Source organism: Diorhabda carinulata, chromosome X (genome assembly GCF_026250575.1).
Source record: "Diorhabda carinulata isolate Delta chromosome X, icDioCari1.1, whole genome shotgun sequence".
Taxonomy (NCBI): Eukaryota; Metazoa; Arthropoda; class Insecta; order Coleoptera; family Chrysomelidae; genus Diorhabda; species Diorhabda carinulata.
Window position 1 is genome coordinate 45,432,777 of NC_079472.1, and position 26,625 is coordinate 45,459,401.

Genomic DNA, 26,625 nt, shown 5'->3' on the forward strand with positions numbered 1-26,625 from the left:
GATAAGAAACTATGATCTAAATTTCGTTGAGGGTTAGGATACTCAATCAGCTGATAGGTGATCAATCTGAATCCGCGTTATAGTTTCCAAAAAGTCCTATTTTGTGAACACTTCAAGTGATCCCACAAATTATTTATTCGTATGTAGCACTTTAGGCTGCAGAAATATATTATTTTTTAATTCAATATTAATTCATTATTAATCACAATTCGATAGCATTAGTATCAATAAATATAGCATATAGCATCAATAAATGTATTGAACGTAGAGATCTGCTGAGTAAGTAAAAGTGATGCAAGTTATCATAATACAATGAAGCAACTGATATCTGAAAAAATTTCCTCATATGTTTAGAATATATTTGATAAAACACTAATAAAAAATGCGTTTATTGCGCATATCCAAGAAAATCTATTTGCAAAGACATATCGGCTTAAATTGTAATATATAGAGTATTTCCAAAAATATCTTGTACTACTTATCTATTTAAATCAAATCAACAATTTTACGAGTGTGTAATGAGCTCGCATCTCATTTAAGGTACTACACTTTTTCTACGCCCACTCATTCAAGTAAATGTTCGGATCCCTTTCCTATGTCTTAAATATATTAATGCCAGGAAAGATTTTCGTAAAATGTATCTTGCACAGATTTACCATGATGAATTGGACCATGACCAAATGCATGTCTTCGCTTGATTCGGCTTCAATGGTTTTAACGTGATTAAGTTAAAACTTCCATAATAACGCTTTCCGATTTATTTATTTTTTAATTTATAAAAATATCTATCTTGGTACATATCTCTTTAAATTACTTGTTTCGAAGTACGAAATTTTCCACTCACACTAACCGTCATTTCCATTGCTTTTAGCTAATCAAAAATCTAATAGTTAATTTAATTAAAATTAGTTAATAATAGTTAATCTAATTATTCTCAGATCAGGACAGTTCCTGATCCATATTACAGAAAATCAGTTTAGTAGGTAGTTAGAAAAAATTCCACATATTCCATATATATATATATATATATATATATATATATATATATATATATATATATATATATAAAGCAGTGCAATAATATTAAGCTGCTTCAGTGTAGTCACCATGAGTTTGCAACACCAATGATTGACATTGGTGTCAACTTCTCAAAATAATTCAAACACAGTATGTTAAAAAGATGAAGTTGTCTTTGATTTTCACTGAATCAAACTAAGTCATGGTCTTATTCAAAATGGTGTCACGCATATTTGAGTTATCCCGTCATAGAGTTAGTTTTAAATATAAAATGAGAGACATGTAAGTGGTATTGTACTATCGGAGGAAAGAGTGGTTTACCCATGCCTATCTCTTTTTACTCTCTATTAAAATAAAAACTTGTATTTATCCTTCCGTCGTCCCCTTCCCTCAACAGGTAGCTATGGAGGGTAGAGAGAATGAGATGTATCTCTTATGAAGAAAAAGTTGAGAAAATGATAAATAACAGTTCAAAACCCTACCAGAATGGGGCTGGTGTAGGCAAAGGCTATGGTATGATGTAGCAATTCTAGATGAATTGATGTATGCCTAGTTAAAAAATTCAATATACTTTTTGTCTGAAGCATTCCATTGAAAATTTCAATGACTTACGTTGTATAAAATAATGTAGTAAATATAAACTGAAACAAATTTACACTGATGTTGTGTGTGGCGCCACCCTTATTTAAGATATTTTGACGAACAGTTTCGATATACACAGATTGGTTTTCCTTTCTCTACTCTTCATAGTTCTAGCCCATACCTGTCTCTCTATCATTAATATTAACTTTATGCAACTCATTGAAGTGGCGTACATACATTTTTCTATTACTGATATATTTATAAAGTATGGATACAATGCTATCAAGTTGCCAAAAATTGACAACATAAATGAGAATGTTTATTTCTAAAACATACTAAGAAACCGCGATTTTAGTAGAAATTGTGTTACTGATATTTAGAGGCATCACGCTTTTAAACCAAAATTTATTTCGCTATTATGTTTTCCAAAACTTATGCAAATAAAACAAATATTTAAAAATGGAAATTAAATTGAGAAACTTTCTTAACAAAAAGCACGTGTATGTTATGAAATCTCATTACGTACATGTTGTTTAGTATTACTTAAAGGGAATGTCGACAGTGCGATTTTTGACGTTTATTGAATGGGTGTAGAAAAATAACTCCCTCCATTTTGCACCTATAATAAACGTACGATACGCACGACGTGTGTCGTAATAAAGCAAAGACGACCTGTTATTTATTTTATTGACTTGTCAACAAATAAAAATTTGAAATTTTCAATTTTTGATCCAGTTTATTTACCAGTGTAGTTGACACAATTTTCTTAGTATAATGTTGAAACAAATTTTTAATAAAAAATAGGGGCGCAATAAAAAAAAATTTCTGTTACATTTGTTTTATAAAAAATTTTTTTGCTCTCATTGCTTTGTAAAATACGTGTGCGACAAAATAGTGTCTTACAAAACTTATATAATGATAGTTTATATAAGAATAGTTATTTATGTATAATAATGGTTGGTAATTAGTAAAGTATTTAATTTCACTACTCCAGAATTATACAAAGTGGAAAAAGGTCATGAATAATTTGCTTCCAAAAAAGTCGCGCACCGTTATGTAAAGACTAGCAGAAATTTTGATTCTACTTTTATTTGTTTGACACTTAACAGTTGCAGGTCGTCATTTCCTACGTTAAACTCTCAAATTTTGCGTATCTACTAGTGAAGCTTCTTAGTACGACACCCGTTTGCGTATAGTAGGTAATGACTGTAAGTGCAAAATAAAAAATAACTATTTCGATATGTCGGCTAGTACGATTGAAGTTTTATACGCTCAAATTTATAATAATGGAGCTTTAAAGATTTCTTTTTCCGTAGTAACTTCATTAGTTCACTTCTAATATTATTACTTAGCCCAATTATGATTTAGTGATTCGACTGATTTGTCATTTCACTAAAAGCTTGTTTATTTCCATACTAATACCCATTCGAGGTAATAAAAAGAATATATAATCTCTTGCTTGTTGTGTTCGTAAGTCTCCTTTTTATTGAGAATGGAATAATAGAAAGACTTTAGCTTATTGAACTAGAATTGAACACAGTACTATAAAATATATAAGAAAATATTTTTTGGTTTTTACCTCCCATCAATTTTCAAAATTTTCAAATTTTTTTCAACAGATCATTCATATTGTGAGAAATAAGTCCATGTAGACTCATTTTTTATCATACAAAAATCACAAATACTTATATGAATATTAATTCTATATTTTTGATGAGTGTGAGTGAGTTTTTTAATTTTAATCTCAAATACCAAAGATCCTATTTCGATATGACACATTTTCTGATATCAGCTGTTTCAAATTCCCCACCGTAATACCTTGCAGTGGAATATGTTACGATACGATTTGTGAATGGTGCAAATGTGACAAACATACTATATCTTTTGGCGTGAATCAAATAACATTTTGTGGTAATGAAATTATGAATTATAAAAATTAATTATCAACAAAAATTTATTTTATTTCAGCAGTACTCCTTTCAAAATTGCAACATTCTTAATTTGCGATATGAACAAATTTCCATATCAATAAGTGAACATGATCTACTACAGTTGTTGTGTTAGATTAATAGGCCTGGTGCTACTCGATTCATTGTGCGCAAGCGTTGCGACTGTAGTAGGGAATTGTAGTGTCCATTCTTGGACAAGCGCATGGCATTTCAAAGGAGTATTAAATATATTTTGTTAACATTCAACGAAACTACCATCAGAAATGGTAGTCAGCAGTGTTTACATGAGCAATTAGGAACTATCACTATTCTTAAATCATATTTTGGATCTTGGTAGTTCTGAGGAACCCTAAAATGAAAAAGTTGAGCGTTTTATCAACTCATGCTTCAAATCAAATTGTTGATTATAATGGAATATTGTTTGGAATAGTTAAATATAAATTTAAAATCAGAGAAATTTCCTAAAACGTCTGATAGATATGTGTAAGTTATATAGGGCTACTTTGAACTCATACTTTTGGCTACAGGTAGCTCTTAATTTTTCAATGTAGCTTTACAAACTCATTTTAAAATCATTTGTAAACTGGGCTATGATTTTTGAGATGTTGTTCCAGACAATTTTTTTGGCATTGTGATCTGCAGTTATATTCCAACGATTCCAGATAGAAACCAGATGAGAGAGAAATCTGGAGCAAAGTGAAGTTGGGTCTGCTTTGGACTATTGAGTGGTTCGTGAAAAAGTCACTACAAAGCAATATGTTTCTAGAAGTAGGAAATTTATTGGAAACCCCGAAAGTTGGTATAAAGTGCATCAATGTTAACACTACAGTTTGAAGGTAAGCGGAAAGAACCAATACATTGTGGCAGACATCAGAGTCAGCTTTAGAGGTATAGAAGATTAAGATTTTTGTGGATATTCTATAACAGCTCTTTTTATAAGTACAAGGAGATACGTGTTTAATATAAATGAAGCTTAAAGATTATATGTAAATTTATCGGCAAAGTAGAAGCAGAAGAAGATTGAGAAAGCGGAGAATCAGATGAAGTTAAGAAAGTATTTTTGAGTCCGACGAAGATATTTATAATTGTGATAAGTATGGTGCTTAGTTATTGTTTTAAGAGCAAGTAAACAGGAATCGAAGAATTAGAAGATACTGGAGCAGCATACAAAGGGTGAAGGAATCATCGTCTTAAAGAGAATAGTGTCAACATAAAGGTTGATAGCGAGGCTAGAGTGAAACAGTGAAACAAAGGCAGAGCGCGGCATTTGGAACTGAGTTTAATGAATCTGTATTAGATTCAAAGGCAGACATGTAGATAAGCAACCACAGTCGAGGTCTATAAATTCTTGGGAATATATTTGAGTTAGTGAGCGTTTAGTTTCTTTTGGTAGTTGTCTAAGTCCATGGATATGGTCTTTCCAATTGTATTGGGGATCGTAATAATGATTTTCCAATGGTTTATAACAGGTACAGAGAAGAAAGTTATAGGTTAATGTAGAAAATGTGATTTTGGTTAAAAAATTTTAACCAACCTGTTTTCAGAACCAGTAAAACAGTGTACCAAGCCCATAAATTTTTCCGAACCACCAGCAGAAAACAAAAAATCCGATAGTAGAAGTTCCAGAATTTCTAATTAGAACTTCAACAACTAGTTGGTATTTAATGTTTCATTGAACATCTTAAATGTTCTGTGTGTGATTTATATTTGAGTGAAATATCCTCAGATAGTTGAAAAATCACTTCCAAAAGGAGAACTCTGTAGGCAATTTTTAATAATGCTCGAGATGCAGAAGATATGAATCAATTAAATAATATCTAGTGATGTATACAGAAATTGAAAAAAAATGTTCAAAATTCTCCCAATAGTGATATGATACTCATGCATATTGAAAAAACTGGATGTGAATTTAAAAACTTGATAACTCACTTAATCGTATTTGTTGCTTCTTTTTTCAAGAGTTAAAAAATACTTATTTGATTCACGCTTTTGAGTACCCAAATTCAAAAACGTGCTCCCTGAAATACTTCATTTTTTCTATATAAAGTGAAAATGAACTAGATTAAAACTCTACTGCACCTGATACGCTAAGGCTTTTACAAAAATATCATCTGGTAATACGCCTAAAGGATAGATCTCTCTCATTAGAATATTTGTCGGGATTTTATGGAACTGAATATGTTCCATCAAGTTCCTTATAATATCCTTGATGTTGGTATGGGAATTGTTATCGCAGTACTTCTTACCTATTTAAAATCATTACAGTGGTGTCAAAAATTAACTGAATAAAGAATTTCACATCATTTGTGAATTAGTAGAAATAATACAAATAAAAAAACTGCAAATAACTAAAAATATAACAAATTATTCCAAATTACTTAATAAAAGATATTTCGTTAGTTATTTTTATCATTATAATGATTATCAGTATCGAATAGTAGTTCAACTCCTTTTTTATCAGTCAAATCAATAATTGTTCTTAATGAATTTATCCATATCGTCATTCACCCTTTATTGATTAGAAATCTATATTTGCAGCATGAAATAAATCATGAGAGAATTGAAAGTTATCCCCATTGGTAGAAATAAAGATACTTGTAACCGTTTCTTTATCAAATCACGTACTACATCATTCAAGTAATTGAATTTGTGATTGTGCTTAAGGTGTTCATCACTTCTTCAAAGTCTGGAGTTGATGAAAAATGAGTCTTATATTTAAGTAAGTACCAAATGACATTATTCATCAGAAAAATTATTGTAGTGTAAGACTAGGTGGTCTATATATGCTTTTAGTACTTCGTTTCAATGAGCTTTATTTTCTTGGATTAACTACGCTAAAGTATTTGAATTGGACAGCCTCTCCCCATCACATCATATACCTGTTCGATGGAATTCTGATGACCGGGGTGGCTACGGCAAACTATTAATTCAGGCTTGTTAGAAGTGCAATATTTAGACGTATTAAACTGGTCCTGAACTGGTTTGAAGAAAATAATCAACATAACACTTAACTATAATTCTGCCTCAAATTAACAGAACTGGTGCTTTACATAGGAGACTATGTGTCAGCTCAAATGTTGAGAATATTTCACGGTCAAAGAAATTTCTAATCGTGGGCGATATGGAAAGGGATCAAATGCAGCTATGAAGTATATATGTAGTAAATCTACTTCTTCAAACTATTTACCAGTACTATTAAAGCTGTTGCCTTGTTCTATTACACTCAGGTTGTCGACTGTCATTGCCGTACATTAAACATCTCGATTGACTCCATCTGTCGAAATCGCTAACATAGTTGTGACATATCCGATCTTTTCAAGTAGCAATAACTGACAATATAAGTATTATTCGTCTGTGTTGTTGCCTGTTTTACATAATTTTACAGCAAATATTTTCAATCACATAATTCATAAAAATAAAACAGTATAATGTTTCATCCATAAACTTCGTATTCTGTACACTAGCTACCTTATCTTTTTTTTTAATTGAATCATTAACATTTCTTCGATTAAACGATCTAAAATTAGCGCTTGATTTATATAACATTAGCTTTGTTGCTGTTAGTAGTAAAATAAGTGATAATTTCAAAATTAAAATATATTATTATGTTGGAGTTTCATTATGGAACATGTCGATTTAAAGAAAACTATCGACCACATCTATTATTTCACAACCATCTTAGCAGTGAGAACAATATATTTAATCAATATCTTCATCAGTATCCTGTTGCCAGTTTTCTAAATTCGGTATTCACAGTTTAAGTAGCATATATCAGCATTGATTAGCTCAGATCACTAAATGAGTTATGCTTCTATAAGTGATAGCAAAGGCTGGGCTAACTTGCCAATTATAAAAAATTTACACCCCAATATACCATACTGAGATGTCTAATTATGTCACAATTGTATCCACCTGGAGCTAAGTATAAGTTGAGGACAGTTAAACAAACAGTTGCGAAACTACAAACAGTCTAAATCTCATAAAATGCCGTTGAAATTAAAGGTAAGTAACATACAATATTACTTGGTACGAATCGTGTAACTAGTGCCCTCTTTCAGACATGAAAACAAATTCATTGGATGTATCAACTTCCAAAACATATTCATATAAAATTTCAATACATTGTTGCGGCAAAATCGTAAAACATGTGTATAATTTTTTTATGCCCTTTATCTTGAATACGGATGGCGTTACGGAAATTTTTTACTGAGCGAATAATTTTAAGTTTTCTATCTATACTATAGACGGGATCACTTTTTTTTGAAACACCCTGAATAGCCAAGTGTAGCACACTCGAATAGAATGTTTGAAAGTTATGATCAAAGAATTGGTCATAATTAGAAGAATCCAAAATTGAAAGTGGACATTATCCCATAGCTTTAGTGATAGTTACTGATTTGAAATGACTGAAATACTCAAAATGGAAAAAGTGAATGAAGTTCGGAGAAAATGCTAACATAGTTTTTTGTTCTGTAATGGAAACCATTCCAATTTAAATTGTGTACTAGCTTTGACATTTTCATATAAATTAGAATTACCATTTTGTCAAAATCAAGTCTGTTTTTTTCTTTCATATATCAATGCATGAGATAAATATATTCTACTTAAACAGAGTGAATACCATGAATAAATTCGTTACTTATAAAAATGATCTAGCAACATGTACTGCACCTGATATGCCAAAGCATTCACGAATAGACTCTGGGGAAGTAATCCTAAGGGGTATATTTCTCGCATTAGAACATTAGTGGGTATTTTGTGGAACTGGATGTATTCTAAAAAATTTCCGACCACTTCTTTTATACTCGTACTTGGATTATTGTCGCAGTACTTCTTTCCTATTAAACCAATTACACAACAATGAAAAATTCAATTATTTCTTTAGAGTATTTTCCAAACTTGACCAACAACTTCATATTTCTGCTCAGTTGATAAAAATTTATAATATAGTATAAGTACTAAAAATTCAGTAATAGATTTGAAATACTGAAATCACAAAAAAAATTATAATTTTGACGAGTTGAAACCACAGAAATACAAAAAAAAGGTAGATTGAGTCCACTCTATGACGTTGTTAATGCCATTAGCTCGCATGCTTTGGATGAGTGACTTTTTCTGTTGATTAGTATAAATTGTTTTTCTACGACCGTGCGTTTTAACCCACTTTCCCGCACGCATTTTAGTTTTGAAAGTGTCACTTTCCCGCACTAGTAAAATTATGCAAATTTTGACCTTATTATATAGTTTTTTACTTCTGAGATTATAACTATTGTTATTACAGGTAAATAAATATTTACGAAATAGTCCATCAAATGAAATTTAAACCTTTTCGGGCTTTTTGTAGCATTTTTAATTTTTTGACTATATAAAATAATACAGATATTTTTTATATAACCATGTAATTGTTACAAAGTTGTTCAAAACGTCTTGGAAGTGACCGAATAAGTGCAATCTTTTTCTAAATTAAACCACATTAAACCGAATCCGATACAATAATATTAATGGATTCATCCGACGAAGAACTTCCCGAAGCCATTTTGAAGGCTGCAAATGAAACTAATTCCGAGCTGTTACCTGCCAAATGACTTAAAACCGTTGCCGCCACCGTCATCGTCATCTTTATGCGACCTGCAACCGATGCCATCCTCATCGACGTCATCTACCTTCCAGTTGAAACCAAATAACTCCACTGGACCGACAATTCTTACTAGTCTACAGAATACAACAAATTGTGTTTTCAATATTAATATTTATAATAATTAGTAGTTTTTAGATATAGTTGTGTATATTATTATGTTTGTTGGAATAAAATAATTTTAGAAAAATGGGTTGGTATACTTTTTTGTATATACGGTCGTAGAAAAAATAATGTTCCTAACTCATGGGTAAAGTGTCTTTCCCGCACTTGACCGCTTGCCCGAACTCCGCTCCGCGTCGTTCGGGACAACTCAGTCGCGTGCGGGAAAGTATCACTTTCCGCACATGTTAGGAAAATAACTATTTCAATATTGTGACTGAAGAAATATCTAAATAAAGTTGATGTAGATTATTTATGAAATATTATTCAAACAGTAACAAGGAAGTTAGTTTTTTGCTGTATTATGGCTTGTTGCTTGGTAAAAAGCTGTAAAAATATTTCCACGTATAAGTGATTATGTTATAGAGGAATTAACTAGATTAATATGCTACATTCTGCTTAGGTTTCCTAAAAGATATCTTCCAAAAGTTTGCTTAGTATTAATGATTTAAATTGGCCTGTTATGTGACCTATCTACCAGTAAGTTTTTAGACTTTTTGTTATGTTTATGCTTCTAAATAGTCTTGATTTTAGGTCTCTTCTGATTAGAAATTTTTTTTTTTTGACAGGTAAGAATTTGATGTTTCTACCAAGGTTACTAGAATAATAGAAGGTTTGTGACATGCGCATATTTTTGTAAACAAACGATCAGCTGTTAGAACACCAGCTACGTCATTATTTTTTTTATATTTTTATGTCAAACAGAACCTCACTAACATTATGTTCGAGTTATGAGGATGGGTGTTATCTCTTGCTGATCTGGCTATACTCAAAGATTATATACTCGATAGATCTGCCACTCTGTATAAAAATTTGACGACAAATTTCGATCCTAGCGACATCTCTCGGACTGGCTCCGTACCGAGAAAAAAGATTTCTATAATCAAAGATTTAATCTAAGGTTCATATCCATGCTAACTTCGCGGGAGATTTGAAAATAAATCGAGTAATTTTATATGGTCTAAGCTAGTTGTCGCATCAAATTGTGAATGAAACAAAAGTATTATGCAAAATACTTTCATTTTGCCAACATTTCAAATTCAAATATTGTTGTTTACAAGAAAATATAAATACCTGAAATTAAAATGTCGTATTTTGTAAAATATTTTGGTTTCATTTACAATTTTTGTGACAACCAGGTCCGACCATCTAAATTTCAAAATTAAATGATTCATGTAAGATATAGGTATATGGAATATTGAAACACAGGATGATTATTATAATTTTTATTTTGTTTTTGCCATTTTATAACTATATCCACAAACAAAAAAATTTCCTTCACACTGTAGCAGGCTTAGGACTGTCAACAGTGAGATGTTGGAGTGTTTAAAAAATGTTTCTGTTTGTACATGGTAGAAACAATGGTATATAAAAAACTGAATTTATAACCATGGATAATCAATGATTACCGTTGTCTTTCTTGCAGCTTTCTCTATATTTAACATATGCCATATTCATCACATTGTAGTCTTTATATTGTTGATCTTTGCCCTTCAAAATTTTATTAATAATACTTATGTAAGGAAAGACGCATATGTTAAAACTGCCATTGGGGTTTCTACAAATTGATTCAAAATGAATATCACATTTTTATGTGATGATAATACTGTATCTGCAAGCATTAACTTGGGGTTATTTATTCTTTGCAACCAAATTCTGCAAACGTCTTCATTCGTAGGAATGGAATGTCTATAAAAAAGTAAAATGAGGATAAAATTATTCAACAAAATGATTTCCTAAATACAAATTAATCAAGTTAGGAACAAAAGAGTTATTCTCGTATAGATATGATTTCAATTTAAATATTTTTATGTTGATAAATAGTAAATATTACTCTCACCTTATCGCTTGCTTATTCGTGCATCCTGGTACACAGCAAGCCTTTATTCGTTTACTCATATTGACTAAGTAAACACGACAGCACGATTCGCAACAAATAATAACTTTTAATTGCACAAAAATGCAAATAGCTAATAAACAAACAATATCAAACACCTTTGCAAATATTTTATACACCTTTGCAAGATGGACGTTGTTTCTCGATGCATGATTGCAGCTTAGTTTCTGAATCCAGATTGAGAAACATTCAAAAATAAAACACCAAAATGTAAGCTTTTAGATGTGAGCCAGTAACAGAGATGGCGTTGAAAATAGTCCTGAATCCCTAATCCAGTGCACAGGCCCTGACTATACAAACGAATATATTTCTAAATAACGAATTCACAGCTGTAAAGAACCGGTTACGTCATGTCACTTGTCTACTGCACATCTTGTTATTGTCAGTTACCTTCTATTATTCTAGTAACCTTGGTTTTTACTACCTTTAGTCTTTATCAAAATATAATTTGACACTGACAATTTGTGTGTTTATATTAATTAATAGATCACCTATATCATGAATATCAAAATAAAAATAAAATCGAAATAGAAATCTGTTTTAACAGGAAAAATGGATTTTTTTCTTAGTTTTTACATCTCAACCATCTATAATCAAGACACTTTAGAAACATAAATTGTTTAATTTTACTAAGATCATCATTCTTATTTATACCTATATTTTAGCAACGATGATAAAGTAATTGAAAGTAATATTACAGCCAATAGTTCAAAAAGAAAGTAAATTGAGTCCATTAAATTCATCTATAGGTGCACTTATTTCTATGGCACAAACATACATACTCACATATGAATAATCCAATGTTTTAGCACATATTACTAATTTAGTAAATACATATGGAAACCTATATAATTATTCCATAACTTGCGGTGCATCTCCATCAAAAATTAAGAGACAACAAGTGCAGCTTAAGAAGAAACAAATATAATCTAAAAATAAGTTATATACGACCAGAGAAAAAGAAGCTAAGTATTGGATATGAAAAGTGCAATGCAGTATCTGAAAAATAATGAAAATAATTTCATTTAATCTCCAATATTATTGATCATATTGAACTATATATATATATATATATATATATATATATATATATATATATATATATATATATTAATCGGGTTAAAACGTTCTTCGCCGTCTTCCGATTCCCAGTTTCCATTTTTCTCGATCTTCCCAAAGATCTTCCAATCCTCTCTCTCGAATATCCTTCTCGATACCTTCTCTCCAGTTTAATCTTGGTCTTCCTCTCTTTCTTCTTCCTTGTGGTGCCCAATTTAAAATTTGTTTGGGTATGCGGTCTTCAGGCATTCTTTGGACATGTCCGTACCATCTTAACTGATTCACCCTAATGTCTTCCGTAATCGTATGTTGCACTTTCATGATCTCCCTGATTCTGTCGTTTCTTATTTTTTCCAGTCTTGATATTCCTGCCGCGCGTCTCCAATAATCCTGTGGCTTCAAGCATTTTGACTGTTTTTTCTTTTAGAGGCCAGATTTCGCTACTATATGTTGTTATACTTTTTATTATGCTATTGTATATTCGATGTTTGTTTTCCTTGGATATTTGTTTGTCCCACAATACACTATTTAGTTGTCTTATTGCTTGTCTTCCTTGATTATTTCTTTGTGTTATTGCTTCATCTAATCTTCCATCATTAGTGATGATCATGCCTAGGTATTTGTATTTTGTACAACGACTTATTTTTTGTTGTGTTTCTTCAAGTGTTAAATTCTGTTGTTCTCCTCCAATGGACATATACTCCGTTTTACTAAAATTTACTTCTAGACCCCATTTCCTGTATTCCTCTACTAGCTTTCTTGTCATATATTCTAAGTCTTCGTAGTCCTGTGCCAAGATTATTTGGTTATCTGCAAAACACAGGGTATATAGTGTGGAATCGATTAGTGGGATGCCCATGTTCTTACATTTCCTTTTCCAGTGTGCTAGTGCGTGTTCCAGGTATATCTTGAAGAGTGTGGGCGACAGACAGCATCCTTGTTTTAACCCCTTATTGATGGAGAATCCTTTTGAGACCTTGTTTCCTATTTTTACTTGTGATTTACTGTTTTCATAAAGCTTTTGTACTGCTTTTATTAGGGCCGCATTTATATTTGTTCTTTCCAAGGCATCCAATAGTTTTGTTTGCGGTACGCTGTCATATGCTTTTTTAAGGTCAACATACAAAAGGTGGAGTTCTTGATTTTTGGCAGTTTTCTTATTTGCGAAATCGTAAATAAATGATCAATATTCGACCTCCCCGCTCTGAAGCCTGCCTGTTCTTCTGCTTCCATGTTGCAATATTCCTGTTCGATTTTATTTTTTATGATTTTTCCATAAATTCTGGATATTGTACACAGCACTGTAAGTCCCCGGTAGTTGTCGCAATTTTCTCTGCCCCCTTTTTTATATACGGTAGTCATATAAGATGTTTTCCACTCTTGAGGTAGCGCTTCACCATTTATACACTTCTGGAAAAGCATTTGCAGATGAGAAAAAAGTTTTTCAGTGCCATTTTTAATTAACTCTGGTGCTATTTGACCCGGGCCTGGAGATTTTCGATTCTTTAGTGACTGACAAACGTCTTTTACTTCTTTAATTGTAATTCTAAGCGGAGATGTGATGATGTTTATATTGTCCTGTCTTTGATTTTTGAACTCTGGTCTTGTTTCTGTACACAATTTAGAGAAGTACTCATCCCATTTTTCTAATGTTATTGGCGATATAAGATTATTTGATCTATCTTCTCGAAGAGATTTTAAGGTTTTCAAACTTTCTGTGTTTCTGCTGCCTCCTAGGTATGTGTTTATTTGAGTGCAGGTCTTTTTCCATGTCTCGTTTTTCTTTTTTGTTATAGCTTTTCTTACTTTTGTCTGTGCTTCTTTAAAATTTCTTTTATCATTATCATTTTTCGTGCATAGAAACTTGGAGAACTTTACTTTCTTATCGTTTATGAGATCCTCAATTTCCTTGTCCCACCAGTACGTTCTTGGTCTTCTAGTGTTATCGGATCTTCCCAAGGCTTCTTCCGCTGCAGCAATCATGCTTCTTTTGATAAAGCTGTAGTGTTGTTCCGGATTGTCAAAATTTTCCTGTACCAGTTTTCCATCTAGACGTTTTTGATATATAATTTCTTTACACTTTCCTCTTGTAAGCTATTTAGATTGAATCTATTAATTTTTATTTCAAATGCTTTTTCTTGTTGCTGTTTTTCTATTTTATTCATCTGCATGAAAGGTAAAATTTTTGTTCTAAGTAAGAAGTGGTCGCTGCCACAGTTTGCCCCTCTTTGTACTTTAACATCCTGTATTCTAATTTTTGTGTTTTGTCTCATTATTATATAGTCTATAATAGATCTTAAGTCCCGTGTATGCTGTACCCATGTGTATTTTTGTATCATTTTGTGTTGGAAGAAGCCATTCAGTATTTTTAATGTATTTTGTTGGCATAATGTAATAAGTCTGTTTCCATTATCATTTGTTACTTCTTCCCCGAATCTTCCTACTATCATCTGATCGTCTATTTTCTTGCCTGTTCTTGCATTTAGGTCTCCTAGGATAATTACCTTTCTTGAGGTGCCTACTTTAGAAATTTCTTCGGACAAACATTCAAAATAGTCATCTTTGTTATTTACTGTGTCGTCTTCATTAACCCCATATGTTCCTATGACTGTCGTTTTGTTTCCGCATATAGCTATATTTATTTTGATAATTCGTTGATTGACTGCTTCCCACGATGACACGTATTTTCTTAAACTTTTCTTAATTAATATAGATACTCCTTTCTGAGCTCGTTTGTCCTTAGATATTCCCGAATAGAAGTGATCATAATGACCCAAATTTTCTGAACCTTGTCCTTTCTTCTTTGTTTCCGTTAGCACCACTATATCTATATTTAGTTGTCTTATTTCTTCATTGATTTTGGTGGAGAGGCCTTGTACGTTCCATGTTCCTAAATTCATTTTCCGTTTCCGTTGCTTTGGTCGTCTTAATTTTTTACTTTTCCTATTCCGAGGCTTTTGACTGGGATTTTTAACCTTTATTCGTTTTTACGAGTATGGAGGGGTTGGCCCGACGCCTCAACCCCCAACCTGGAGGACCAGGGTTTTAGATCGGAGTGCCTTCTCCTAGATAAATTGCTTTCTCTGCAGCTAATGAGTTTTATCTACCCACTTTCCTCTTTTATTAACCCTAGAAGCAAGGGTTGCCACTTGCGCCGGATCCGCCGAGCTGAAGTTCTTCTTCTTCGCCTTCTCCGCCGGTGTGGTCTTCACCCGTATCCCTGGGTAGGGGATTGCGTTATACCCCGCAACATTGGGTCCCCAGTAGAACTTAGCCACCGACTCTTTTGAGTCGGGCCCACCCCCGCGACTTCATATTGAACTACATATTATATATTGAATACTTGAATCAACCCAGTAGTATCAGTTCCTAATATTATTTTCCATTGTTTAGGCGTGATTCAGTTCCTAAAAAATATCATAAATATGAACCCTTTTTCTGAATACAAATAGCAAAGAAATTAAGGATGCAACTTGTGTAGTCCCAAATTTTATTTGCCACTCTGGAACTATTATGAACAAGAACTTATAAAAGTTTGCTAAAGAACTACTTTAACCTTGGAAAGAAAAAAGGTTCTCTGTATGTTCTGTCTCGAATGAAGTATCACTAGAATTATGAGATGAGATGAAGCTCTTGATGCATGAAGGTGGATAACTCATTCTCTAGAAAAGGTCTTTTCATTCTCTTTTCAAAAATGTTATCGTTTCTATGTTGATTGCAACAATTGGAATAAAATAAAATATTATGATAAGATTAATAGAAAAATTCCTCAAAATCAATAAAAAACTAAAATATAATGCAAAATGTGAATTACTAAAAAACTATGATTATCAATTACGGAGATGTTCAAAATATTGATCGCAACTTTAAATAAAGCTGTCTTCCAACCTTATTCTCTTAAGTCATTTAAACCAAAAGATTTAGTTTTGTACACAATGCCCTTCACATATCACAATAGAAATAAATCTAATGATGTAGTATCAGGTGATCGCACTGGCCATTGTATCGATCCTCCTTATGGGTGGATGGTGGACTAAAATGAAATATATACAGAACAGAAATAAGACAGTTATCTATGAAGGAGAAAAGATGGATCTAACAAAAGTTGATGAAGAAAAACTTCGAAAGAAAAATTATACGAGGAAATATATATATATATATATATATATATATATATATATATATATATATATATATATATATATATTAGGTATTTGTATTTTGTACAACGACTTATTTTTTGTTGTGTTTCTTCAAGTGTTAAATTCTGTTGTTCTCCTCCAATGGACATATACTCCGTTTTACTCAAATTTACTTCCAGACCCCATTTCCTGTATTCCTCTACTAGCTTTCTTGTCATATATTCTAAGTCTTCGTAGTCCTGTGCCAAGATAATTTGGTCGTCTTCAAAACACAGGGTATATAGTGTGGAATCAATTAGTGGAATGCCCATGTTCTTACATTTTCATTTCCAGTGTGCTAGTGCGTGTTCTAGGTATATCTTGAAAAGTGTTGGCGACAAACCCTTATTAATGGAGAATCCTTGTGAGACCTTGTTTCCTATTTTTACTTGGGACCTATTGTTTTCATAAAGCTTTTGTACTCCCAATAAACATTTTCTTTAACTTATGGTGATTCCTAGTTATATAAAGACTATATAAAGGTAATGAAATTATATAAAAAGGTTACGTTAAGTTTTGTAAGATCACCTTTTAGTAACACAGTTATATTACGGTTTTATAAAATTTCTGTAACTTGTGGGTATATAAAGAAGTGGTATAACTGTTTCCATCACCATTTAATAAAACATGTAGTAACTGTTACCAATGTGTTTATAACAAATTTATATAAGGTTTTCCGTTACCTTAATTATATAACTATATAGGCTCCGAGTTATATAATAGCGTTTCTAAGCACAATTAAAAAAATTGGGGATTATTAGTGTTTGTATATCCTATTAAAAAACTTTTGGTAACCAAGTTAGGGACAACCATTTCTTTTATATACATCGGTTACCTTAAGTAAAATCAATTGCCCTTATATATATAAACTTATTACAGATGACGATTGACAAAATGGTTGCCGGTGTCGATTGTCGAATAAGAATATATTATTAAGATACAAAGTTAATACTAACAGTACTAACCAGTTGTTTGTGAGCAGTGAGCAGCAGCAGTGTAATAAACATTAATTTATTATTGTAAAATATCGCTATGTTACGAAATTGGAAAAAAATAAAGCACAGCTCTGCGTTTCGGCGGAAAGTGACAAAAAATTTTAAACGAATCGTAGATTGTGTACCGGTAACTGTTAGACAGATAAATAATGAATTTTTTCCGCCACCAGATATTCCTCAAATTACAGAACAAAATGATAGCAGTCCAACGCCAACGACGGCAGAAAATGATCTTCGGCCCTTGAATGACTGCACTACCGCCGAATGCAGACTTAATAAGTGGTTGACAGAACTTGCTGAGGATGATGATTTGTCTCCTCTCTCCGAGGAGGATTTAGAATGCACAAAAAATGAACAGTTAAGATATGATTTAAAAAACTGGGGTTGCGAATTTAACATAACACATCGGGCTTTGAAAGAAGTGATAAGAATAATTAATAACTGTTTACCAAACATTTTACGGGAACGAGAACATTACTGGAGACTCCTACAAATATTCTACTACAACCAGTGGGCGATGGTTACTACTGGCATCAAGGTCTTGAATATTGTTTAACCAAGCAGTGTTATCCGAGTCTGCAGACTTTTTCAGATATTTCAATCAACTTAAGTATGGATGGTTTGCCAATTTACAAAAGTTCAAGGGACGAATTTGGACCATTACTGAATTTCCTTTTTCTGATATAGGGCTGAGGCACCCAATCTGATTGGGGCCTCGAATTGCCGTCACATATTAATTTGGGAATAAGCTTTCTCTTTTGGACAGGGGGCCAGAAAAGAGTGCCATCTTTTTCCGAAGCTGCAGGTACAATTGTTAAAGATGGCAACTTGTGCCCCGGCTCTTTAGTTTGCACAATTTTAAAAGACATTTGAATGTCTTTTAAAATATTTAAAACTTATACTTAATGCTCTTAATAGCAAACGTTTTATTTTTAGTTAAATTAAGGTTATGTTTTATATCAAACATGTGTTAAACCATTGTCAGACTTGAAATGTTCTTTAAAACTCAGCTGCTCGCACCTCAGTTATTGAAAAGGTGATGCGCGGGTTGCCTAACTTTAAGTATATAACAACACTTTCAGTAACGTATGTTACTTTTAATTATATACGAGATCCTTGGAGGCTTTAAGTTTTATTTTAACACTACTAGTAACTCTAAACACTACTATATAACCCACAAAGTTATATATCATTACTATCGGTTATACAAGATCACAACAAGTGATTTTTAGGTTTCCATTATTTATAAAATTACTATACAATGATTTCGCCATGATTGTTTACTCAAATGAAAAGGTACGATTCATTATGTCTTCAAAAAACGAAAATTAAACTTATTTGAACAACATGAAATCCAAAAAATCCAAAATTAATATCACCCTGTTAAATAGTGGTTATACGAATATCTTTGGCCACATTATTTAGCGTCTATGTTAAAAATAAAATAAAAAATAATTTTTTTTTATGAAATAAAATTATTTATTGTTGGATATTTGAAAGGCCCGTGCGTTTTTTCAAGGCATCTTGTCCATGTTAGCAGTAAAAACCGTTTCTCTCATGAAATTTAAGTCACTGCAATGCCAAAAACGCCTAATTAAGATAAATGTTATACGACATTATAGGTAACGTGTGTATATAACTTAACTTTTAATTTACTGGAACCGTGTTTTTAAAAACTAACTTTATTTATTATACATAAATTCTACCAACAACTTCAATTACAAGACTGATATTTTTTATTACAAACGTGAATTAAATAATCTTTTGGTAAACACAAACTAAGCAATTTTACAATAAAATAAGTTCTTAATCAGCACAATATACTGTCCACCTAAGGGCAATGGCGTAGGTGACACCTCCCCCTTTAGAAGGAAGCTTCTCCTGGAAGCTGGATCCTATCTTCTGTTGCCTTCGGGTGATTCTTACTTGCCTTCCTGAATGTTTCCTCTTATACAAAATCCACAAGAAGGCCAATATCAATGCTATATAAAGAAGAATAGTCCAAATACTGGGAATGTGAAAATTAGTGTTTTCCGTGAATATTGGCATATAAATAAATGCCTTTAAGAGTTCTCACTTCAGTTTCTTGCTTACATTTTATGATTAATTTTTCTTCTACGGGAAATATTGCCAAAAATTGATTTATCTCCGGAATAATTTCAATGTGATTCTTAATTATTTCAATTTTTGTATATTGACAATATGTAGAATTTCCTGCTAGGAAGATGAATATTTTCTGAAGTATTTTTGTGTCTAGTAGCGATTTTAGCTGTTTTTAGTCGGGTATTTTTGCTTTTGATTTTTTCACTTTTATATTTATTTTTGGTTTTACTTTGTGCCTGTTTATTACGTACATACACTTTAGTGGGTATTGTATCTGGTAATTCTTCACGGCTTTTATTTGCTTTAGAGATTACTTTTGATTTATTTTCCTGTAATTTTTTATTTAAATTCGAGTATAAAATTTTCATTTTATCTTTATGATTTTGTATATAATTATTAACTACTTGTTGATTAATTTCTATATCGAAAGGTGTGTTACTGGTTACGTGTCCGGTAATTATTTCGTTTGGTTTCAATTTTGTTGCAGAATGAACGCTATTATTATAGGCTAAAAATGCGTAAAGTATTTTATTTTCAATAGTCTCATTTTTAAAATCTTTTTGATTATTCAAAAGTCTGACGTGTTCAATAATCGTAGAGTGAAATCTTTCAGCAATTCCATTCGATTCTGGATGTTGAGAACTTATGAAATGAATTTTAATTTTATGCGTTTCTAATAGTTCTTTTACAACAGAATTTTTTAACTCAGTTCCATTGTCCGAAATTATTTGTTCTGGTATACAGTGGTGTGTAAAATATTTAATTAGACTATGAGCTACCTCTATTCCTTGTCTAGATTTTAATTCATACATTTGACCATATTTGGAAAATGAATCTATTATCGTAAGAAATTTACTATTTTCTAAGGTTATCGTGTCTAAATGCAAAATTTGGAAAGGTTTAGTAGCTGTGGGGGTAACATTTAAAAATGGTTTTATTGGTTTTCTATCATATTTGCTTAACTGGCAAACTTCACATTCGTTTATATAAGTTTGTATAGATGCTCTTTGATTTGGCCAGTAATACAAAGCTTTTAATTGATTTTCGGTTTCATCTAGTCCTCTATGATTAGTCTTACTTTCGTGGTAATTTTGAATTACTTCTTTAATTTAATTTAAAGGCACATCTATTAATTTTTTATTACATTTAACAAAGTCAATTTGAGAATCTTGAAAGTGATTTTGTAGAACGACACTAAATTTTTCATAAATTGGGTCTTCGAAATAAATAAAATATTTAGTTTTTGGTACTATGTATTCTTTCACGAAATTAATGACGTCTTGCTCAAAATTGTTTTTAGATAATTGCACAACAATTCTTTGTTTATTTTCATACAGTTTCATAATAGTAGGTACGGCTGGTTCGAAATTTACTTCTGAAAATATTAATTGATTTTTACCAACATTTATCGCTGAATCTGAAATTGGTATACCAACTACAGGATTTTCCTCATTTGTATGAACAGTTATATTTTCGTCGTCATTCTCATTATTATTACTTTCATTATCTGTTTCAACTATTAGCGATACATTATCATCGGGAATTGATGAGAGTTTTTTATTAAATTTGTCCATATAAACTAATAATTTTTTAGAACATTGAGGTTCTTGTAATTCAGTTTCATTGATATTTATTTGAATTCGGGATAAACAATCGCTATTGGTATTTAAAGCACCCTTTTTGTATACGATATCATAATTATATTCCTCAAGTTTCAAGCGCCATCTAACAAGTTTTGAACTTGGATCTTTAAGTGAGAATAACCACTGGAGTGGTTTATGATCGGTAACTATTGTAAATTTTCTGCCAAAAAGATAGGGGCGGAAGTATTTGGTTGCCCAAACTATAGCAAGAAGCTCTTTCTCGATTACAGAATAGTTGCATTCTGAATCATTTAGGGTTCTGCTGGCGTAAGCCACAGGTAAATCAGAGCCTATTTTGCCTTGGCTTAGAACAGCATCTAAAGCATAATTGCTGGCATCTGAGGTAAGATTAAAGGGTTTTGTAAAATCTGGATATTGAAGTATTGGTTCATTCATCAACAGATTTTTATACATTTCAAAGCATTCGACGTAATCTGAATCGTTTACATTAATAATTGCATCTTTTTTCAGTCTAATAGTTAATGGTTTAGTTAATTTTGAAAAATCTTTTATAAATTTTCGGTAATACCCTAGGAGTCCAAGGAAACCTTTTAATTATTTTGAATTTTTTGGTATTGGAAATTTTTGAATTGCTAAAATTTTATCTGGGTTCGGTTTTACACCTTCTGGCGTGACAATATGTCCCAGATATGCTACTTCTTTTCGCAAGAATTCGCATTTATCAATTTGTAATTTAAAATTAGACTCTCTTAGTCTATTGAATACTTCTTTTAAATTTGAGATGTGTTCCTGTAAACTGGTACTAAACACAATTATATCATCAAGGTACACCAAACATTTTTCGTTCTGTATACCCATTAGGATATTGTCCATGACCCTTTGAAAGGTTGCAGGAGCTCCTTTCAGACCCATGGGCATGCGCACATATTCATAGTGCCCATTTTCTACATTAAAGGCTGTTTCCGGAATATCCTCCTCAGCCATTTCAATCTGATGAAAACCAGAAGCGAGATCTAATGTTGTGAAATATTGACAACGTCCAAGCTTATCTAGTAACGTTGTAATTTCTGGCAATGGATATCGATTTCCAATTGTGATCTCATTCAGTTTTCGATAGTCAACAACGAGTCGAAACTTCGGCTTTTGAGAAGCATCTAGCTTCTTTGGGACTATCCAAATGTTGCTAGACCATGGAGAATTGGATGGTCTAATAATATTATCACTTAACATTTTTCGTATTTGATTTTGAATTTCCGTTCGGTGAATCTCAGGATACCTGTATGATTTTGAATAAATAGGTATTTCATGAGAAGTTTTAATGTGATGTTTTATTTTACTTGTGAAGGTAAGCTGATTTCCTTCAACATGAAAAATATCACTATACTCTTGAATTAATTTTAATACAGATTGTTTCTCTTCGGAATTCATGTGTTCAGTTCTAACTTTCGAAACATCAAATTTAACATTTTCACAATAAATTTCATTAAAATTTGGGTTGAGGGTTTGTTCGTATTCATCGAATGTCTCAACACTAATAGAAGGGTTTAAATCTACTCGAAAGTTGGATTCTGAAGGATTTAAAATTGTACATAAAGCTATATTATTTTCAACTTTTGTTAAACATTCAGGGATTTCTAATTTCCCAATTCGTGTATATGGTATAATTACATTACCATTTTTTACATTTTCAATATTTAATTTAATTACTTGTTCACAACGTGGAGGCACTACTATACAATTCGTGGATCCAGTTTTAATGTCAAAGTAATTCAATTTAATTTGACTATAAGGAGTCATAAGCAAATTATTATTTAAATCGATAATTGCATTAAGTATTTTTAAATTATCCAATTCTAACAAACAATCAAAATGATCGTGAAATTTGAAAACGCAATATTCTAAATTGAGCGGTTTCCTATAATTAAACATTTTAGGGATTGGAATGAGCGTGCAGAAATTTTGTTGACTGCTACCAAAGGCAGATTTTACATGGAAGGGTTTTTTGACAAAAGATTTTTTGAAATATTTCTCAGCAACTGCTGGTGTCACAAAGGATCTTGTGCTACCAGTATCAATTAAAACTTTAAGATTTTGTTCTGGAAAAATTATATAGGGTAACACGCTTTCTGAATTATTTAAGTTTAATAATTCGATCATGTTTGGTTTGGTTCCGAGGCTGGTGTCTCTAAAAAATTATCGGATTCATCATTAGTGCAATCAGAATCGTCTATATTATGGAGTTCTTCCGAGATAAAATTTCTAGGTTGATTCGGATTGTGTTGGAACCTATTTTGATAATTTTGAGGGGGTCTAGATGTATTTCTTGTAGACATACTCATTGGAGTTGGATTTGGAAATCTTTGGTTCTGATTGGGTTTAAAGACATTTTGACCATTATTAGAAAAGTTTGTATTATTCCTATTAGAAGGGATATAAGAAGTTGATGGACGATTTTGCGGGCTTTGTGCGGAATTTCGATTAGTATATTGATAATTCGGAATAGAATTTTGCCTAGGAGGTGGCTGCTTATATGCCACATTATTTTGGAAATTGGTTTTATTTTTATGTGAATTATTTTGCGTATTCAAGGATGAAAAAACATTTTTCGGATGATTATTGTGAGTCATATAAACTTGAAAATCATTTGTAAGAACATTTAAAGCAATATTCAAATTTTCTGGATTTTTCGTACGCATTAATGTGCCTAAAGGTTCTTTTAAACCGCGTAGCAATACTATGAGAGACAAATTTTTAAAGTAATTACCCAAAATTAAATGTTCACTAACATTAGAATGTGTCGTGAGATAAGAAATTTGAAGATTTAATAAATGTTGAATTCTATTATAAAATTCGAAAGGCGTTTCATTACCTTGTTTCATTTCTGAAAGTTCTATATTTAAAGTGTAAATATCTCTTTTGTCAGCGTAAGTATTAAGAAGTGCATCTTTTATATTTTCCCAAGTTCTTATCGTACAAGAAGAAATGTTTATGGCTGCTTCACCTTTTATTTTTGCTAAGATGCTGGACATCAAATATTCGTTTTGAAAATCCCCTACATCCACAGTATTATAAAACTTACTTACTAATTTCTCTGAAATTTCTATAAATCTAGGAAGTAATGCATTGTTTCCATCAAATTCGGGTATCATATCAAGATACTCTTTTTTAAAATAGGTAATTGTGGAGTAGCCATTTTATTAAAATTATACGTAGGAAAAAGTTTTGGTGATGCTAAGTTAAATTTTATTTTAGTATTAACAGAGTTTGAGCCTGAATTTGAGTTAATTGAATCAGAATTTGAGTCAGAATCGTCAGATGTGTCAAGTAAATAATTAATATTTCCTCTATATGACATTAAAAACACTTACAGCAATAGAATGAAGATCCTTTCCATTGGCTCGGACTGCACAGGAACAACCAATATCCTCTTGATTCTTCCGGTTTCTAGCACAACACAGATCTTCTAGTTGAGTTACTCAGTTCGCCCAACTAAGAGTTCCAATAATTTAACTTTACTTGTTCGAATAGTCAACAAATCGTAGAAACGAACCGAATGTTATATGCTTTAACTTTCGATTGACTATCCTACTGACTGCGCCTCTTAACTTTTTATTTACTGAATCTTTTGGTAAACACAAACTAAGCAATTTTACAATAAAATAAGTTCTTAATCAGCACAATATACTGTCCACCTAAGGGCAATGACGTAGGTGACATATATATATATATATATATATATATATATATATATATATTTATCTGCCATCTTATACATTTTTATTTTGCTGATAATAATCGAACATAACGCAATAAGAAAAAGAGCGAACAACGAAAATGTGTGTCCAAGTGAGAGAAAACATATTTGACAGCGAGAAGAGTAACAGAAATTGGTAACAGAAATATTATCAAAACCTTTATAAGCAATGTTTATAAGGGTAACAGTAACATATATAACACTACATTTGACCACTAAAAGGCTCCAACCGTGGATTTTTAAGTAGTTATATAGTGGTTGCCAAAATGTTTCCGTTACTTTTGGTTAAAACACCTAAGTTTATATAGCGTTACTAACCTAAGTTTTCCGTAACCTTTATATACTCCCAATTTAAGCTCTTTAAGGGGTTTATACGAGTAACAGAAATATTACGGTTACTATCATATATACATTTAAGTTATTTAATGAATTGATATAATATTTACGGCAACTGTTATATAACAAAAAATGTTTATTGGGCTGCTTTTATTAGGGCCGCATTTATATTTGTTCTTTCCAAGGCATCCCATAGTTTTGTTTGTGGTACGCTATCATATGCTTTTTTAAGGTTAACATACAAAAGGTGGAGCTCTTGATTTTTGGCGGCTTTCTTATCAATTAATTGCGAGATCGTGAATAAATGATCAATAGTCGATCTCTCCGCTCTGAAGCCTGCCTGTTCTTCCGCCTCCATGTTGCAATATTCCTGTTCGATTTTATTTTTTATGATTTTTCTCTAAATTCTGGATATTGTACACAGTACTGCAAGTCCCCGGTAGTTGTCGCAGTTTTCTCTGCCCCCTTTTTTATGTACGGTAGTCATGTAAGATGTTTTCCACTCTTCCGGTAGCGCTTCACCATTTATACACTTTTGGAACAGCATTTGCAGATGAGAAAAAAGTTTTTCAGTGCCATTTTTAATTAACTTCAATGCTATTAGACCCGGACCTGGAGATTTTAGATTTTTTAGTGACTGACAAACGTCTTTTACTTCCTTAATTGTAATTCTAAGCGGAGATGTGATGATGTTTATATTGTCCTGTCTTTGATTTTCGAACTCTGGCCTTTACTATTCTGTAAATAATTTAGAGAGGTACTCATCCCATTTTTCTAATGTTATTGGCGAGATTTTTTGATCTATCTTCTCGAAGATATTTTAGGGTTCTCCAACTTTCTGTGTTTCTGCTGCCTCCTAGGTAAGTGTTTATTTGATGCAGGTCTTTCCCTACGTCACGTTTTTCTATTTTGTTATATATATACTATATATATAATATAGTATATATATATATATATATATATATATATATATATATACCTTTGTTTGTGTTTCTTTAAAAAGAAGAATACGAGGAATATATGGATTAAAAAAGTTAATTCACTCACAATACAGAATCCTTATATATAAATCCCAGCGAATACGATGGCTGGTACACATAAAATGAATAAAAAATAGGAGAATAGAAGCCTTTAGAAAACCGTCCTGGAGGAAGACCACAAACCAATGGAAAGTCAAGTAACAAACGATCTGAACAAAATGGGAGTCAATGGATGGAAAAATGCACTTTTTAATAATTTGGAGAAATTGAGAATTTTAGTAGAACATTATTAATTCAACTAAGAAATATTTTTCTAGCATCACACAAGCAATAAAATAGTTTTCAAATAGTGGTTTCATTCTTTTAATAAA

At 31.6% G+C, this 26,625-nt stretch overlaps 1 protein-coding gene across 1 annotated transcript in view; it reads right to left on the minus strand.

Annotated features, from left to right (window-relative positions):
• The window catches only part of LOC130900431 (serine-enriched protein), an 81,740-nt gene that overhangs the window by 34,827 nt on the left and 20,288 nt on the right, over positions 1-26,625 (minus strand). The window contains exon 8 of the mRNA XM_057811050.1: positions 8,220-8,386. Coding sequence (XP_057667033.1) covers positions 8,220-8,386 — 167 coding nt within the window. The remainder of the gene's footprint in view (positions 1-8,219; positions 8,387-26,625) is intronic.